This window comes from Thalassophryne amazonica, chromosome 7 (genome assembly GCF_902500255.1).
Source record: "Thalassophryne amazonica chromosome 7, fThaAma1.1, whole genome shotgun sequence".
Lineage (NCBI taxonomy): Eukaryota > Metazoa > Chordata > Actinopteri > Batrachoidiformes > Batrachoididae > Thalassophryne > Thalassophryne amazonica.
Genome location: NC_047109.1, coordinates 110092934 through 110112531, shown reverse-complemented (window position 1 = coordinate 110112531; position 19598 = coordinate 110092934). Strand labels below are relative to the sequence as shown.

At 40.6% G+C, this 19598-nt stretch overlaps 1 protein-coding gene across 4 annotated transcripts in view; it reads left to right on the top strand.

The window, feature by feature from the left end:
- Positions 1-19598, top strand: part of trak1a (trafficking protein, kinesin binding 1a) — a 131722-nt gene that overhangs the window by 26920 nt on the left and 85204 nt on the right. For 2 of the 4 annotated variants that reach the window (XM_034175336.1, XM_034175335.1), the window contains one exon: positions 16218-16412. Coding sequence is in view for 2 of the 4 variants with exons in the window: in XM_034175333.1 (XP_034031224.1) it covers positions 1018-1021; positions 16218-16412 (199 nt within the window). In the remaining 2 variants the exon portion in view is untranslated. Of the gene's footprint in view, positions 1-873; positions 1022-16217; positions 16413-19598 lie in introns of those variants that run through there. The other 2 variants (XM_034175333.1, XM_034175337.1) reach the window with 2 other exon arrangements.

Here is a 19598-nt window from a genome sequence, read left to right as displayed (position 1 = left end):
CAGGTGTTGGTTCAGAGATTCAAATCATTTTCTTACGGGATATCTTGTAGTGAAATCTATTTCTCACCTGATGTTTTTGTCATGTTCTTAATTAATGGAGCTGGAACTTCTCAATCTTTAGGATTTTTTTTTTTTTTAACATTTTTACATCATGCTTTAAAATTGTTAGTAAATTATTGCGCTTGCGGGGAAGGTGACCAAGTGGTTAGTGTGCTTGGCTTGAGTGCGGAAAGTTCCCGGTTCAAACCCCACTCCTGCCACATTTCTCCATGTAATGTGTTGTCAGGGAGGACAACCAGCATAAAACCTATGCCAATTCAACACGCAGATCCACCTCAAATTTGCTGTGGAGACCCCGAGTGCAAACAAGGGAGCAGCCTAAAGAATGTACGAGTAAATTATTGAGCTTGGTGTTCAATAAAATAACAGTTCCTGCCAATGAAGGTCGGTTTCCTCGAGCAGCAAAAACCATGTTTCTGGTTTAAGTAGAATAAAGTGAAAATCTTGTGTCCTAAAACATTGAGTTGTAGCTGTTAGGACGAGGTGTTTTTGCTGTGTGTTATGTGGGTTTAGAAACTGAAGAGCAGCTACAGCATTAAAAAGTAAAACAGAACACATCTATATGCCTTGAGTGAGTTTAGACCAAAACAGGACAAGAAAGATAGAGGGAGCGTTTGTGTCCAGCTGGGTTTGTTGGCTGTTTAAGAGATGGGAAGAGAGAGACAGAAGGAGGCATGGGGCGGATCATGTGGATCTCGTCATTGGCATGTCGTGCATGACGAACCAGTTTGGCTCGGGTCTCCTCTTCCCTCCTCCCATTCCCTCCCGGTTACTCTCCTTCGCTTCGTCTCTGAACAGCCAATGCTGTCCTCTAACTTTTAACACCCTCTCTTCCTGTCTGTTGCACATAGTGTCGCTCTTTCTTCTTCCCCTGTTTTTTCTTTGCTACCGTTTCTGGTCCGGTGGAAAATGTGACTGCAGGGCAGCAGAGTCGAATGTTGTCAGGCTTCAAGCACCATGAGTGAGTAACTTTGCACAGCGAAACTCCAGTTAGATTTACCACCCGTGCGACTGACATCTGGATAACGTATTATTTACCATCTCTAGTTCTCTGTCTTCAGAGTCTCAGTGTCTTTCAGTTTCAGGGAAGGCAGTTAGCAGTTCCCACCCCTTTTTTCAACTTCAAGACTTTGTAACGCTCTGTATGTTTTGACTTTTCAAGTTAAATATTATCCCCCAAAAGTATTTTTGAAGTTTCCATTTAACTACACTTTAAACTATTTTGGATTTATTTTTTATTTTTTTTATTTTTATTTTTTTTTAGAAATTATTAATATTAGTTCAAAGTTGGCAAAACAATATTGTTGGAAGGTCATCTTAGCTCTGGAACTGTCGTTTGGTCTGGAGTATTGCTGTTGTACCTACATGATGCAGTCATGTTGGACTTGTCAGAGTCACTGAGTCTAAAATTTAAGGTTTATGTCAGTGATTCTACAGGGTAAAAAGATGTGCTAGAACCTCTTGAGTGTCCTCATGTTGGGTTTTGGTCTAGTACTTTAGTTGCACCAAAGTTGCAGTGTTCCTGGTCATGCGAGTCAGCTGATGGAAAAGCTTTAAGACGGTGTTCTGTTTTTAACTCTGTATGCCGATGACGCCGTACTAAGTTTGTCATTAGTAGTACCATGCAGTATCCAAACCGCTACAGTGACCTCTTCTTGGTTATTGTCTGTCACTGTTGCTCACTTTGTTCATTTATTCCATTAACTGTCAGGGTGACTGTGACCTGTTTTTACATTTTCCCTATAACTTATGTCTTCAGGTGTCTTTTAAGTGCTACTTATGCTAGTGCTAGTACACACCAGCAGTGTGCATTCCCGTGTTATAATTAAATGTGAACTTTTATTAACATTGTTGCTGAGTAGCAGGCAGTATGGCCTTAAAATCATATCAGAGTATATTTTAAACGTCTGGTAGTATATCGCTTTTTGTGGTTTTGTGACTCCCATGTTGTTTTTACAGTTTATCTCTTAAAAGTAAAAGTTTATAGACTTTTATACGTGATCCACAATGCTGATGCTGCTCAGGTTCTGACTAGAACTTAAATGTTTGACCGTATAATCCCAGTGTTGGCTTCTCTTCACTGGCTGCCTGTTCGGATGAGCGTGGATTTTAAAGTTATACTACTGACGTATAAGATACTGAAGGACTGAGCACAGGATATGGCAGCGGCTGAGTCAGTTGAGCCATGCAGGTTAGGTAGATTGGAAACTTTTAATGGACCATCAGCGAGAGTGTAAATGTGTTTATATGTGTCGACCCAGCGATAGACTGGTGCCCGGTATACCCCGCTTCTTGGGATAGGCTCCACCCTTCCCCAGGACCCTTAATTGGAATAACTGGGTTTAGTAAAGAACCTAAATTTTGAACCGCTGTGATGACTGAGTGGAAGGTTTTATGCCTCAAAAGCAGCATATCTGATACAAGTGTAACATTACCCTTGTGCTGTTGTTTATTTGTGGTGTATTTACTTTATAAAAATGTTTACTTTTATGTTGAAAAAAATTCTTACAAAAGCTAACACCAAGTTGCATATCGGTTAATTATAAAAGTGTTCTGAGTGTGGAAGTGAATTACTCTGTCAAAGCCTAAAATATTCTTACTTTTTCTGTTGCTGTATTGTTCCTGTATCATTTATTTATTTATTTATTTATTGTCTTCTGACCCTTTGTTCTAAATGTAATGGCTTCTACATTAGACCTTACTAAATCATTTAACTAGTTTTTGTGAAAATTTGTTCTTTAGTATTTCACCAACAAACAAGAAGTGGGGTAAAAACTAGGGATTGATGATGATGATGGATGTACTTTGCTAACTCATCATCTAGCAAAACATCTCAAACTGTGAAACTAATATTCTACTGTTCTAAAGAAAAATATACATGACTGACAACATGACTAGGATGTGAATTACAGCACTTTCGTCAGATCCGTCCCAACCCTCCGATATTCAGTTCAGTAATTTTTGCCATTGTTGGACCGATGCGCATCCAAAATAGCAGCCCCGGCACGCCCGGGGTGAACACATTCACAACACTCTTCAGGCTCCCATAAAGAAGCATTTATTGCCGAGCTCACAGGAACTTATCAGCTTCCTGTGGGATTTGTGATGTCAACACATCATCCCAAAGGTTTATCACAAAATATTTCAAAATCTCAATTAAAAAAGCTACTACAATGTACATCAATGGTTTATTATAAAATAATTAATCAAACAGTTGTGTTTAGAATAGTCACCTTGACAGAACACTTGAAGTTTTTATCTCCTACTGGTCCAGACCAGGGTGGGATACTGGAACCACTTGTGTGTGTCTGTGCTCCTGTCTGTCTGTCTGGTCAGTAATCCCTTCAGATTTCCATTATTTTTAGGATGATGTCAGGAGGGGGGGTGGATGATGCTCTGCCAATTTTACAGACACAAAAAAAAAATAATTTCAGCTCTCTGACCAACATATCAATCAATCAATCAATCAACTTTTTTCTTGTATAGCGCCAAATCACAACAAACAGTTGCCCCAAGGCGCTCCACATTGCAAGGCAAGGCCATACAATAATTATGAAACACAGTCTACGTCTAAAGCAACATAACCAAGGGATGGTCCAGGGTCACCCGATCCAGCCCTAACTATAAGCCTTAGCGAAAAGGAAAGTTTTAAGCCTAATCTTAAAAGTAGAGAGGGTATCTGTCTCCCTGATCTGAATTGGGAGCTGGTTCCACAGGAGAGGAGCCTGAAAGCTGAAGGCTCTGCCTCCCATTCTACTCTTACAAACCCTAGGAACTACAAGTAAGCCCGCAGTCTGAGAGCGAAGCGCTCTAATGGGGTAATATGGTACTATGAGGTCCCTAAGATAAGATGGGACCTGATTATTCAAAACCTTATAAGTAAGAAGAAGAATTTTAAATTCTATTCTAGCATTAACAGGAAGCCAATGAAGGGAGGCCAACACGGGTGAGATATGCTCTCTCCTGCTAGTCCCCGTCAGTACTCTAGCTGCAGCATTCTGAACCAACTGAAGGCTTTTTAGGGAACTTTTAGGACAACCTGATAATAATGAATTACAATAGTCCAGCCTAGAGGAAACAAATGCATGAATTAGTTTTTCAGCATCACTCTGAGACAAGACCTTTCTGATTTTAGAGATATTGCGTAAATGCAAAAAGGCAGTCCTACATATTTGTTTAATATGCGCTTTGAATGACATATCCTGATCAAAAATAACTCCAAGATTTCTCACAGTATTACTAGAGATCAGGGAAATGCCATCCAGAGTAACGATCTGGTTAGACACCATGCTTCTAAGATTTGTGGGGCCAAGTACAATAACTTCAGTTTTATCTGAGTTTAAAAGCAGGAAATTAGAGGTCATCCATGTCTTTATGTCTGTAAGACAATCCTGCAGTTTAGCTAATTGGTGTGTATCCTCTGGCTTCATGGATAGATAAAGCTGGGTATCATCTGCGTAACAATGAAAATTTAAGCAATACCGTCTAATAATACTGCCCAAGGGAAGCATGTATAAAGTGAATAAATTGGTCCTAGCACAGAACCTTGTGGAACTCCATAATTAACTTTAGTCTGTGAAGAAGATTCCCCATTTACATGAACAAACTGTAATCTATTAGACAAATATGATTCAAACCACCGCAGCGCAATGCCTTTAATACCTATGACATGCTCTAATCTCTGTAATAAAATTTTATGGTCAACAGTATCAAAAGCAGCACTGAGGTCCAACAGAACAAGCACAGAGATAAGTCCACTGTCCGAAGCCATAAGAAGATCATTTGTAACCTTCACTAATGCTGTTTCTGTACTATGATGAATTCTAAAACCTGACTGAAACTCTTCAAATAGACCATTCCTCTGCAGGTGATCAGTTAGCTGTTTTACAACTACCCTCTCAAGAATCTTTGAGAGAAAAGGAAGGTTGGAGATTGGCCTATAATTAGCTAAGATAGCTGGGTCAAGTGATGGCTTTTTAAGTAATGGTTTAATTACTGCCACCTTAAAGGCCTGTGGTACATAACCAACTAACAAAGATAGATTGATCATATTTAAGATTGAAGCATTAAATAATGGTAGGACTTCCTTGAGCAGCCTGGCAGGAATGGGGTCTAATAAGCATGTTGATGGTTTGGATGAAGTAACTAATGAAAATAACTCAGACAGAACAATCGGAGAGAAAGAGTCTAACCAAATACCGGCATCACTGAAAGCAGCCAAAGATAACGATACATCTTTGGGATGGTTATGAGTAATTTTTTCTCTAATAGTCAAAATTTTGTTAGCAAAGAAAGTCATGAAGTCATTACTAGTTAAAGTTAATGGAATACTCAGCTCAATAGAGCTCTGACTCTTTGTCAGCCTGGCTACAGTGCTGAAAAGAAACCTGGGGTTGTTCTTATTTTCTTCAATTAGTGATGAGTAGAAAGATGTCCTAGCTTCACGAAGGGCTTTCTTATAGAGCAACAAACTCTTTTTCCAGGCTAAGTGAAGATCTTCTAAATTAGTGAGACGCCATTTCCTCTCCAACTTACGGGTTATCTGCTTTAAGCTACGAGTTTGTGAGTTATACCACGGAGTCAGACACTTCTGATTTAAAGCTCTCTTTTTCAGAGGAGCTACAGCATCCAAAGTTGTCTTCAATGAGGATGTAAAACTATTGACAAGATACTCTAACTCCCTTACAGAGTTTAGGTAGCTACTCTGCTCTGTGTTGGTATATGACATTAGAGAACATAAAGAAGGAATCATATCCTTAAACCTAGTTACAGCGCTTTCTGAAAGACTTCTAGTGTAATGAAACTTATTCCCCACTGCAGGGTAGTCCATCAGGGTAAATGTAAATGTTATTAAAAAATGATCAGACAAAAGGGAGTTTTCAGGGAATACTGTTAAGTCTTCTATTTCCATACCATAAGTCAGAACAAGATCTAAAATATGATTAAAGTGGTGGGTGGACTCATTTACTTTTTGAGCAAAGCCGATAGAGTCTAATAATAGATTAAATGCAGTGTTGAGGCTGTCATTCTCAGCATCTGTGTGGATGTTAAAATCGCCCACTATAATTATCTTATCTGATCTAAGCACTAAGTCAGACAAAAGGTCTGAAAATTCACAGAGAAACTCACAGTAACGACCAGGTGGACGATAGATAATAACAAATAAAACTGGTTTTTGGGACTTCCAATTTGGATGGACAAGACTAAGATACAAGCTTTCAAATGAATTAAAGCTCTGTCTAGGTTTTTGATTAATTAATAAGCTGGAATGGAAGATTGCTGCTAATCCTCCGCCCCGGCCCGTGCTACGAGCATTCTGACAGTTAGTGTGACTCGGGGGTGTTGACTCATTTAAACTAACATATTCATCCTGCTGTAACCAAGTTTCTGTTAGGCAGAATAATCAATACGTTGATCAATTATTATATCATTTACCAACAGGGACTTAGAAGAAAGAGACCTAATGTTTAATAGACCACATTTAACTGTTTTAGTCTGTGGTGCAATTGAAGGTGCTATATTATTTTTTCTTTTTGAATTTTTATGCTTAAATAGATTTTTGCTGGTTATTGGTGGTCTGGGAGCAGGCACCGTCTCTACGGGGATGGGGTAATAGGGGGATGGCAGGGGGAGAGAAGCTGCAGAGAGGTGTATAAGACCACAGCTCTGCCTCCTGGTCCCAACGCTAGACAGTCACAGTTTGGAGGATCCAAAAAATTGGCCAGATTTCTAGAAATGAGAGCTGCTCCCTCTAAAGTGGGATGGATGCCGTCTCTCCTAACAAGACCAGGTTTTCCCCAGAAGCTTTGCCAATTATCAATGAAGCCCACCTCATTTTTTGGACACCACTCAGACAGCCAGCAATTCAAGGAGAACATGCGGCTAAACATGTCACTCCCGGTCTGATTGGGGAGGGGCCCAGAGAAAACAACAGAGTCCGACATTGTTTTTGCAAAGTTACACACCGATTCAATGTTAATTTTAGTGACCTCCGATTGGCGTAACCGAGTGTCATTACTGCCGACGTGAATTACAATCTTACCAAATTTACGCTTAGCCTTAGCCAGCAATTTCAAATGTCCTTCGATGTCGCCTGCTCTGGCCCCCGGAAGACAATTGACAATGGTTGCTGGTGTCGCTAACTTCACATTTCTCAAAACAGAGTCGCCAATAACCAGAGTTTGATCCTCGGCGAGTGTATCGTCGAGTGGGGAAAAACGGTTAGAGATGTGAACGGGTTGATGGTGTACACGGGGCTTCTGTTTAGGGCTACGCTTCCTCCTCACAGTCACCCAGTCAGCCTGCCTTCCCGACTGCACAGGGTCTGCCAGGGGGGAACTAACGGCGGCTAAGCTACCTTGGTCCGCACCGACTACAGGGGCCTGGCTAGCTGTAGAATTTTCCACGGTGCGGAGCCGAGCCTCCAATTCGCCCAGCCTGGCCTCCAAAGCTACGAATAAGCTGCACTTATTACATGTACCGTTACTGCTAAAAGAGGCCGAGGAATAACTAAACATTTCACACCCAGAGCAGAAAAGTACGGGAGAGACAGGAGAAGCCGCCATGCTAAAACGGCTAAGAGCTAGTAGCTACGCTAAGCTAGCGGATTCCCAAACAGGGAATCCGACACTAGACAGGCTGTGGAGCAGCACAGGTAACGCACAACAACAGTGCTAAAAAATAAAATAAAATAAAAATAAAAATCCACTGGACAGGCTGTGGAGCAGCACAGGCAACGCACGACAACAGTGCTAAAACAAAATAAAAATCCACTAGACAGGCTGTGGAGCAGCACAGGTAACGCACGACAACAGTGCTAAAATAAAATAAAAATCCACTAGACAGGCTGTGGAGCAGCACAGGTAACGCACGACAACAGTGCTAAAAAATAAAATAAAATAAAAATAAAAATCCACTGGACAGGCTGTGGAGCAGCACAGGTAACGCACAACAACAGTGCTAAAAAATAAAATAAAATAAAAATAAAAATCCACTGGACAGGCTGTGGAGCAGCACAGGCAACGCACGACAAAGTGCTAAAACAAAATAAAAATCCCCTAGACAGGCTGTGGAGCAGCACAGGTAACGCACGACAACAGTGCTAAAACAAAATAGAAATCCACTAGACAGGCTGTGGAGCAGCACAGGTAACGCACAACAACAGTGCTAAAACAAAATAAAAATCCACTAGACAGGCTGTGGAGCAGCACAGGTAACGCACAACAACAGTGCTAAAACAAAATAAAAATCCACTAGACAGGCTGTGGAGCAGCACAGGTAACGCACGACAACAGTGCTAAAACAAAATAAAAATCCACTAGACAGGCTGTGGAGCAGCACAGGTAACGCACGACAACAGTGCTAAAACAAATAAAAATCCACTAGACAGGCTGTGGAGCAGCACAGGTAACGCACGACAACAGTGCTAAAACAAAATAAAAATCCACTAGACAGGCTGTGGAGCAGCACAGGTAACGCACAACAACAGTGCTAAAACAAAATAAAAATCCACTGGACAGGCTGTGGAGCAGCACAGGTAACGCACAACAACAGTGCTAAAAAATAAAATAAAAATAAAAATCCACTGGACAGGCTGTGGAGCAGCACAGGCAACGCACGACAACAGTGCTAAAACAAAATAAAAATCCACTAGACAGGCTGTGGAGCAGCACAGGTAACGCACGACAACAGCGCTAAATCAGCAACCATTGCAGCGGTGGTGGCCAAGTGGTTAATGCGCTTGGTTTCAGTGCAGAAGGTTCCGAGTTCAAATCCCACCCCGGCCACATTTCTCCATGTAATGTGGAGTTGCGTCAGGAAGGACATCCGGCGTAAAACCTATGCCAATTCAACATGCAGATCCACCTTGGATTTGCTGTGGCGATCCCGAGTGCAAACAAGGGAGCAGCAGAAGGGACTTACTATATGGTGAGTTTCCTTCATATTCGGATTGAGGTCAGTACTTATCCCTGTCATTCATATAAATATAACTATTTTAAGTGTGCGCACACTACCAGGTTATGGCACAATCCTTCTTCAGTTTGCTGTATGTGTGTCACCAGTGTCATTGTTCACATACACTCAACAAAAATATAAACGCAACACAGATGTCGCAAGATTTGAGGGAGCGTGCAATTGGCATGCTGACAGCAGGAATGTCAACCAGAGCTGTTGCTCGTGTATTGAATGTTCATTTCTCTACCATAAGCCGTCTCCAAAGGCGTTTCAGAGAATTTGGCAGTACATCCAACCAGCCTCACAACCGCAGACCACGTGTAACCACACCAGCCCAGGACCTCCACATCCAGCATGTTCACCTCCAAGATCGTCTGAGACCAGCCACTCGGACAGCTGCTGAAACAATCAGTTTGCATAACCAAAGAATTTCTGCACAAACTGTCAGAAACCGTCTCAGGGAAGCTCATCTGCATGCTCGTCATCCTCATCGGGGTCTCGACCTGACTCCAGTTCGTTGTCGTAACCGACTTGAGTGGGCAAATGCTCACGTTCGCTGGTGTTTGGCACGTTGGAGAGGTGTTCTCTTCACGGATGAATCCCGGTTCACACTGTTCAGGGCAGATGGCAGACAGCGTGTGTGGCGTCGTGTGGGTGAGCGGTTTTCTGATGTCAATGTTGTGGATCGAGTGGCCCATGGTGGCGGTGGGGTTATGGTATGGGCAGGCATCTGTTATGGACGAAAAACACAGGTGCATTTTATTGATGGCATTTTGAATGCACAGAGATACCGTGACGAGATCCTGAGGCCCGTTGTTGTGCCATACATCCAAGAACATCACCTCATGTTGCAGCAGGATAATGCACGGCCCCATGTTGCAAGGATCTGTACACAATTCTTGGAAGCTGAAAATGTCCCAGTTCTTGCATGGCCAGCATACTCACCAGACATGTCACCCATTGAGCATGTTTGGGATGCTCTGGACCGGCGTATATGACAGCGTGTACCAGTTCCTGCCAATATCCAGCAACTTCGCACAGCCATTGAAGAGGAGTGGACCAACATTCCACAGGCCACAATTGACAACCTGATCAACTCTATGTGAAGGAGATGTGTTGCACTGCATGAGGCAAATGGTGGTCACACCAGATACTGACTGGTATCCCCCCCCCCCCCCCAATAAAACAAAACTGCACCTTTCAGAGTGGCCTTTTATTGTGGACAGTCTAAGGCACACCTGTGCACTAATCATGGTGTCTAATCAGCATCTTGATATGGCACACCTGTGAGGTGGGATGGATTATCTCAGCAAAGAAGTGCTCACTATCACAGATTTAGACTGGTTTATGAACAATATTTGAGGGAAATGGTGATATTGTGTATGTGGAAAAAGTTTTAGATCTTTGAGTTCATCTCATACAAAATGGGAGCAAAACCAAAAGTGTTGTGTTTATATTTTTGTTGAGTGTATTTATGCATGTTCTAGTGGGTGGAAGGATTACAAAGTTGATACACCAGATGGTAGATTACTAGTTAATCATCTCTGGCTGACTGTAAAGTATCTTCTTTGATGATCTCACAGCAGCTGTCATATTTGTCACTTTACAGTAGTGCCATGCGGTGATGTAAATAACTCAATATTTTGTGGTCTTACCTTTCTACCATTTTTGTTTTGTTGTTGTTCCAATTGGGAGTTTTGTCCTCAGTACTCTCTCTTTCTGACCATGGTTCAACATATTCTCATAATAAGTTACTTATGATAGGATGAGAAAAGTTCACTGTGGTATTTTGTTCATATTCCTGCAAATATCCATGTACATGCTTCCCACATGTTTCCCTTTTAACATTCAGAAACGCCTTTGCATTTTGATTAAGGTTATATTTAGTCTAAAATCACTGGTGGGCACAGCTAATCAAAAAGTTAGCTTTGACATCCTTAATCCGCTAACTGAAAAGTTAACTTTTATGAAGCTAAACCGATAAACCCCTAAAAAATTTAGTGGAAGTTACAGCTAAACCAACTTTTAGTATTGACATATAGCAAATGTGTGGCAATTGGTATTCACACTCCCATCTAGTAGATGGCATGTTCATGGTCGTGTGAATACCAATTGCCTCACATTTGCTATGCGTGCTGAATCACACTTAAACAGAATTTTCAGTTTTAAATTGCCTTTTCTTACAAATAAAAAATGACATATTTACAAATACAGATTTATTTGTAAAAACAAACACATGTTACAGTAGTGTGTTGGTTTTTACATATAACCAACCAACCACTGATGACAGGAAGATCAATTTATATGTAAAAACCAACACACACATTACAGTAACTTGTGTGTTGGTTTTTACATATAAATAAACCGACCAACCACTGATGACAGGAAGCTTATTTTTCCATAATGCCTTTTGGCATGTGTCTGTAAACCTTCAAAATTAGTGCATTACTTTAAGACTAAAACATATAGCTGATATTTTCACTTTGTAAAAACGACAGAGGTGACATTAATTTCAGTAACCTGTCCGGAATTAGTTTGTTTAAAATTTTAACCATGAGTCAAAACTGCCTTGCTGTGCATGTCTCCTGTGACACATCTGCAAGACTGTGTGGCTATGAAAATAAATGTATTTTTCCTCCTCTTTCTTTCTCTCTGGTAGCCAGGTCTCCTCTGCTGACAGATGATTAAGCTCTACCTCTCATAGCTGTCTGTCTTCATAACAAGTAACAAGCAGGAACTAAAATGTATGATTTCAGGCTTTACAAATGTTTTTAACTGTTAAGCTTTATTCACTATGCCCGCAAAAAGATATTAGCAGTCAAAAAGTTACCGGAACTAAATTTAGCGGAAGTTAATTGGTCTGCTGATGGTTTTCAAAGTTAGCTGAAAAGCTAATCAGCTAACTTCACTAATTAGGAGATTAGCAGAACTGTGCTCACCACTGGCTAAAATAATAATAATAATAATAATAAAAATAATGTAAAAGTCAAGTAGGCGCTTTTTTGTCTTTGATAATTCACCATGTTGTTGTCAGTTATGTATTCATTGCCTCCTGGTGGAGAAATACATGGTACACATACCAGTTTGGCTAAAAAAAACATGTATATGAAAAATGTATGAAATTTTGTGCCTTACTTTTTTCAGTTTCAACTTATTTTCATTTATATAGCACCAAATCACAACAAAGTTGCTTCAAGGCGCTTCACACAAGTAAGGGCTACCCTTACCACCCCCTAGAGCAAGCATACAGGCGACAGTGGTAAGGAAAAACTCCCTCTGATGATTTGAGGAAGAAACCTCAAGCAGACCAGACTCACAGGCGTGACCCTCTCCTTGGGCCATTCTACTGACACAATTGACTATGTACAGGGAATTTTTGAATTTTTTTTTTTACATGTTTTACTAAATTTTTTGTGAGAATAGGCTGCATGGTTTTCCTTCCATATTTCTGGTGCTGTCTGGACAACAGGACAGGTTGCATTTTGGAGGACGTGCGCAAAGAATTTACTTTTTTCTTTTTAAACTTTGCCAACTAACCAGCAATCGGAAAACAAATTGATTATTAGCTCTTTGTCCAAGACAAAATGTTGCATAGTCAACAACAGTCTGATGATGGCCTCAGGTCGCTCTTTTGACTTTGTACTTTTGGACAGGTTTGGTAAACGCTTAACAGTTTTAATGACAGCATTCCCCATCTGACACCCTGAACATCAGCGCATCCAGGTAAATAAAAGTGATTTGATGCTAAATAAATCAATACATTCATACAGCGTGTTTATAATGCAAATGTAAAAAAAAATTTCTTCTGCCTTCACTGACCTTTTGTCAGTACAGACACGTGGAAGAGTTTGTGCTATTTTTGTCCTCATCCACCACCTATCAGTGCTTATTTTAGGAGCATCAGCCATTTTTTAGATTGTGCACAAGGGAAATTTTGTGTCTAAGCAACAATAATGTCCTCGGATTTATTGCTGTTATTGTGTTGATTGATTATTGCTGGTGTTAAAGGAAGATTTAGATCTGTTGTGATAAAGCAAAGATGATCATGATGATCTTGACGCTGACTTTAATGGCATATTAGTGACGGGATTAATAAAGTGTCATCACTAGGCAGGACAGTTCTCTGTAATGTTCCTGTGTTGGAAGCTCATTGGCTGTGCTCATTGAGGGAATCACAAGCTGCTGGGTCCGTGCACATTTCCCTCATCCAGCACAGTCAGCCATTCAGTCGGGATAAGGGAACTGTAAGAAACAGCATTGTTACACAGCAGAGGAAAAGACAGAGACAAAGGGTTTTTCGTTTTAGTGTGTGCACGTTTTAGTCAGTGTAAATCCACTTTCTGTCTGCACAAGGAAACAACACTTTTCTGTTTCAGGTTTGTGCAGTCATGCAACCATGGCCCAAAATAGGAGCTGCACTGGTCTCCATGTGCATATATCAGAAACAAAAATATCAGTGCTGAATATGCAGTAGTTTTTACAGAGTCACTTGTGAACATTTTTAACTGACACCATTACTATGCATGCACTCCTCCTCTAAGTGAATACCTTGAACAAAACATACATAAAATAAAATGTATACAACCCCAAATCAGAAAAAGGGGGCGTGGTGTGAAAAATGCAACAAAACAAAAACCTGCAGTGGTTCTTGCATTTACCTCTATTGGGAGGGGATAGTCTAGTGATCACAAAGGGCCCTTGGACAAGGTCATAGTCCTGAGGTCAAGGTCAAATCAGAAGTAATCAGATGATTTCAATTAAACTTTGTGAATAATCTCAGTGAATGGTCCTCTCACAACACAGGCTATTGGTCAAGGACAAATCAGAGATGATAGTTTACACTAGCGATAGTTTTTGGGGATGTGATGGTCGAGTTGAAGTGGTGGGTTTGTGACCAGAGGATCCTGAGTTCATATCCCTGTCAGAGAAGAAAATCACTCACAGCCCTTGTGTAAACTCCTTAATCCCTCAGTTGCCGATGGTGTGCAGTTGAATGCCTTGCATGGCAGTAGAGGATGACATTTTTCGGGAATTCCCGTGGGTCACGTGATTCCTGCGGGATTCCCGCGGGATGGGAGTTAAAATTTTATCAATCCCGTGATTGGCATGGGACGGGAATAAAAATGAACGGGAGCGGGCAGGAGCGGGAATTCCAAAAATAGATGATGATTTTCATCTATTTAAAACAACCAAAACGCTTTCACACCGGGTGGAATCAGACGTTACAAATTCGCGGGGGTCGCGTGGCGACGGACGCGCCTCCTGCGCCCGGTGTGTCGCTCTGCTTTTGCTGCAAAAATTTGCCCCGGTGCGTCATCAAATAGGAGGAGCTTTCATTCCTCTCGCCGGCTCCGGTTGTGAGTCAAGTGAACATGACGGATCTTGATCACACGGAGCGAGTTGTTGTGGAAAGCTCCCAATACAGAGAGTATCATTATTTGCTGCAGGAGCTGCGTCTGGATGACGGCTGCTTTCAGTGGTCCTTCATGCAGGACCCAGTTTGAGGACCTCCTGTCCCGTTCACGCGTGCACATGTAAACAATAAAAAAAAAAAAAGAAACTGCTGCCTGCTGTGGTACTGCAGCTTGCTCTTCCCCCCAAAACTCTGTCATAATTGTGTTTAGAAACCAGTCACCATTTGTTTTATTATACATCTGTGTAGTTAATTGATAAAATATTCTCCACAGACGATTCGCTCGCATGAGCATGTAAAAAAAAAAAAAAAAAACTCTGCTGCTTGCTGCTCCTCGCTCTTTCCCAAAAAACTCTGTCATAATTGTGTTTAGAAACCAGTCACCATTTGTTTTATTTTACATCTGTGTAGTTAATAAGTAAAATAATCTCCATGGACGATTCGCTCGCGTGCGCACGTAAAAGAAAAAGAAACTCTGCTCCCGCTGCTGGTGCTGCTGCTCGCTCCAAAAACTCTGTCATAATTGTGAAATAAAGGACAAAAGAGACATAAGTCCTGCTCACAGGCTGCAACCAGATACAGGACATGTTCACATCTTCAGTCAAACTCCAGACATCTCCACGTCACTACATATGCAGTGGGATGGGAGTGGGACTGATTTTGAGTGGGAGCGGAATGGGATTGGGAGTCATCTTTACAGGAGTGGGACGGGATGGGATTTTTTTTCTGGGAGCGGGATGGGACGGGAGTGAAAATCCACTCCTGTGTCATGCTCGACATGGCAGCACCCTGACATTGGTGTGTGTGAATGTGAGGCATCATTGTAAAGCATGTTTAACTTCTGATTCAGATGGAAAAGTGCTCTGTAAATGCAGGCTTATATGGTATTTCATTGCAGGCGTTATGAACCTAAGATATTTCATGTTTTATGTGGTCTACTTTCATTTCATTTAATATACCTGTATAGGCCAGAAACACATTCCAAAAAACAAAACAAAACATTTTTTGCATTTTCTGTACCTTCACAACTTTTTCTGACTTGTGGTTGAATAAACAAGTGAGGCATGTGAACAAAAAACCCCCCAAAAAAACAAAATAAGCACAGGGTCAAAAAAGAGAATGTAAAAAAGCCATATTAGGAATAAATGGATGCCGTTTACAACAGAGCTGATGTAAGACTGGAGAGGCACATAGCTGAAAGCTTCAGTAAGATGATTTAATTTTCCACAGCTGCACACAAACGTGGCTCTCTGTTGACTCAGTGCGTTTCAGTTGAACAGTTGTGTTGACTGTGAAAGACTGAGTTTGCAGACCAGTTTGCAGAGTTTGTTGACTGATGTATTAATGTTGTGACACTTTTATTTCTTAACTCATTTACAGACCGGTGAGAGAAAATGGGATTTCTGGCTGTTTTGGCTATTTGGGTCTGTACAAATATGATTAAAAACATGGTTTGTCTTAAATGCATTTATGTGGTTAAATGCTATTGTCCCACTCCAAGTAAGCTTTTTTTTTTTTCCTGATCAATTTTAAGAAAATGATCAGATGTGGCGTAGTTACGCTTGTGGCCACAAGAGGGACGCCTACACTTGCATTTCCTACACAGTTGGTTATGCAGTAAAATAACAGGTATAGCTGGCACTTATCATACTTTAAATAATTTGGCAGTACGGTTTTAAAGCAACAGTCATATTAATCACTACTTGGTTGCCATCTTTTCCTTGTATAAGCAAATAAAGAAAAGAAAACACACTGTTAATGAAAAAAATGCCTTTTCTTGTCTGTACAGATGTGTGTAACAGTACTGATTTGCCGGAGCTCGAGATTATCAGTTTACTGGAGGAACAGCTGCCCGTCTACCGTTTAAGGGCCGACACCATCTTCGGCTACGACCAAGATGATTGGCTGCATACGCCACTCGTCGGCCCCGACACCGCCCTCGACCTCACTGCCGAACAGATAGAAGAGACACTGAAGTACTTTTGTAAGTTGATCAAATATTGATTTTTTTTTTTCTTTTTCTTTTGTAATATACTACAATCCCAAAAAGTACTTTTTGAAGACTTTCCTCTTGTGTTTCCTAATCCTCATCTTCAGGACCAAAACTACTGTTCATTTTCCATTTCTCTCTGCTCTTAACTGCACACGATGAACCAAATCAGGTGTGTTCCATCGTTGCCAGCTGTTGATTGGCTGAACACACCTGACTGAGCTGATCTAGTTTGGGAAGCACTGGATTAGAGGGATTACATTTACAATGAAAGGCTTTCAAAGTAATTGAAGTGCATTTACTGTGATGTGATAACTGCTGTAATGATGTAGGAGATGATAAAGGATGTTTCTAATGTTTATTTTTGAAAAGTGTTCTTTTGCTGTGAGCACTGATGTACTTTTTGGGAGTGTATGCAATATTTATTGTCAAATGTGATATAAAAGTGCAGTCATCGTTTTTGGCTTGTGGACTGTGACAGAATGGGTCACAGTTTTGTGTATGTATGAGCGTACATTTTTGTATAGTTGGACAGATTTTGGTTTTAAGCCATCATTGTGAGGACAAGTTGGCATTGTGATGACATTTTGGTGTGTCCTTACAAGTTTAAAGTGCTGTTTGAGGGTTAAGACTTTGGGTTGGGGTTAGAATTAGGTCTTATCTGTGTGATGTTGAGGTTGGGGCTATGGAATGCATTATGTAGATGAATATCCTCGTACATACAAAGAGAAACGCGTGTGTGTGTGTGTGTGTGTGTGTGTGTGCGTCACATGACATCAAAGTATCCACCTTCTGCCACTTGAAAACTTTTTTGCAGAAAATTATTTTTCGATACGTGATCTAGTTCCTGATATACTTTATTGTCATTATGCTTGACATGTCATGCATGCATTTTAGATGCTGGCCTCTGATTTGACAGTGACCTTAGACCTATCATCCTGACATGATGTGTTTTGCATTAGGACAGTGCACTGAGTTTATTCACCAAATTGGATTGAAATTGCTCTTGGCGTTTTTAAAGATGGTCCCTTGATGAGTAGATGATTACCACAAATTTGACATTGACCTTTCACTTTTACATGGCCTCTGAGAGGATTGTTAAGATTGAATGAATTTGTTTATTCAGCACACACAGACTCAAAAAATAACAAAGAAAGCTCATAAAGAAAATGATTTAACAACATACCCATGTGCCCGAAAGGGTGTAGGCAGAAGCAAAAGTTTATAAACATCCACCCCTTTAACCATAAAAATAAAAAATGTATATGTAAGTATATATAAATATACCCATGATAACAAATACAAAGTATAAATCAATCACTGAATTAAAATTTCAAAACCATGCAAACAACAGTGCACAATGCATATATCCAAAAACAAAACAAAATCGATAAACTTAATTCATCATGCTATAACAAGTAATTAAATGATTTTTATAGAGCCTTTTAAAGCCAACCAAGTTACCAAATTATTTCATGTTTTCAGGACACTTATTCCGATAACATTACATCATTTGGTTACTTAGCACTTGGCATTGATGACTAAGAGATTATCCACAAAGTTTAACTGAAATGTCTCTTTGAATTATGAAGATATCACCTTGGAGAGTAGACACATACCTCTGATTTGACCATTGACCTATGACCTTGTCTTGACCTATGTTGTCAGAGGACTATTCACTGAGATTATGCAACAAATTTAATTGAAATTGCACTTTGCATTTTTGAGATATTGCCACAGATAGTAGATGCCTCTGATTTGACCTTAAGACTATGACCTTCATATGACCTGTGTTACAAGGTCATAGTCCACAGAGTTTATCCAACAAGTAAAACTGAAATTGGTCCTTGTATTTGAGGATAATAATCTGTGCTGTAAGAGTCCACTGAGCTTTTTCCCCAAGTATAATTGAAAATGCTCTTTACATTTTGAAGATCTCGCAACAGACAGACGGGGTGACCATTAAAACCCGCTCTTTCTGTTTTATGGTGAGATTTCCAACAGTTTTGCTGCAACTTTATGCAAGTTGTTTATTTTTGGTCTTAGACGTGAGGTGAAACGGAAGAAAATACTGCATTATCCATCTCAGAATCACTGTGGCTCATCAAGTGCTGCACATTTTCCAGCTGAGCAGTGAACCCTCCTATGTTCACATTCACCCAGAAACGTGTCACCGACACAAACGATGCTGACACACAACAAAACACTGTCTTTAATGGTTTTGTAAGGTCCAATGTATTGATTTCCAAATATAATTTCCAGCTTCCCTTTCCTTTGACGTCAGTCTCTGAATACACAATTTTCAAACACAGCCATGTTTAAAAAAAATTTAATAGAACTTTGAAATCTCATGAAGACAAAGGTGCTGTGGAGAGGAATCACAAGGTCGATACCTCCAAATTGAGTTATAATTTGAGAGTTAATGAGGATTAAACATTGACACATCTCAGCCAAGCTGACCTGACGTCATGAGGAACGAGGAAGACGAGGGAAAAACAGTGAGACACCAAGACGGGGCAGGCTGCACGTCGCAGCATGGAACCTGTTTTGACACAACAAACAGGCCTCATTCGTCTGTCTGTCAGGAATCCTTAGTTTACTTTCACTCTATATGTGTTTTGTGTGTGTGTTCTTATTTTGTCATAGAAACAGGTGCTGATCAGTATTTTGTAACAGTTCTGTGTTTGTGTTTGAATGTCCAGTGGCTCAGGGTAAAAATGGTCCTAAAATAGCTGGAGTTATTTATATATAACATACAGCCACTCTGCTTTGTGTACAACTGATCCCGTCAGAGCTCAGAGCTAAAAATCGGTCCGCCCTGCCTTCACTGCGCATGCATCATTAGCCGCGGTTCACGGATTATCACCTCGTTTCTGCTTAAAACTGCACTCCAGTCATCATCTATTTCAGCGATAGATCGCTGAAGCTTTTGTGCAAAAATCATTTCAGCTTTATTTCATAATAAAAGGCGGAGGAAGCGATCAGAGCACTGCCACACTGCACAGCATGCCGCTCTCGTTGGAACGACATTGCTGATATTTTAGCATTGTGGGACAGTTCGCCAAACTACTTTTGCCTGACCCACTCCAGCGATACGCCCGATGCAAGAAAATTGGTTACCTATTATTGCAGCAGTGTTTGTATAACACATATGATTACGAGTGCTGAAATCATTAGGAT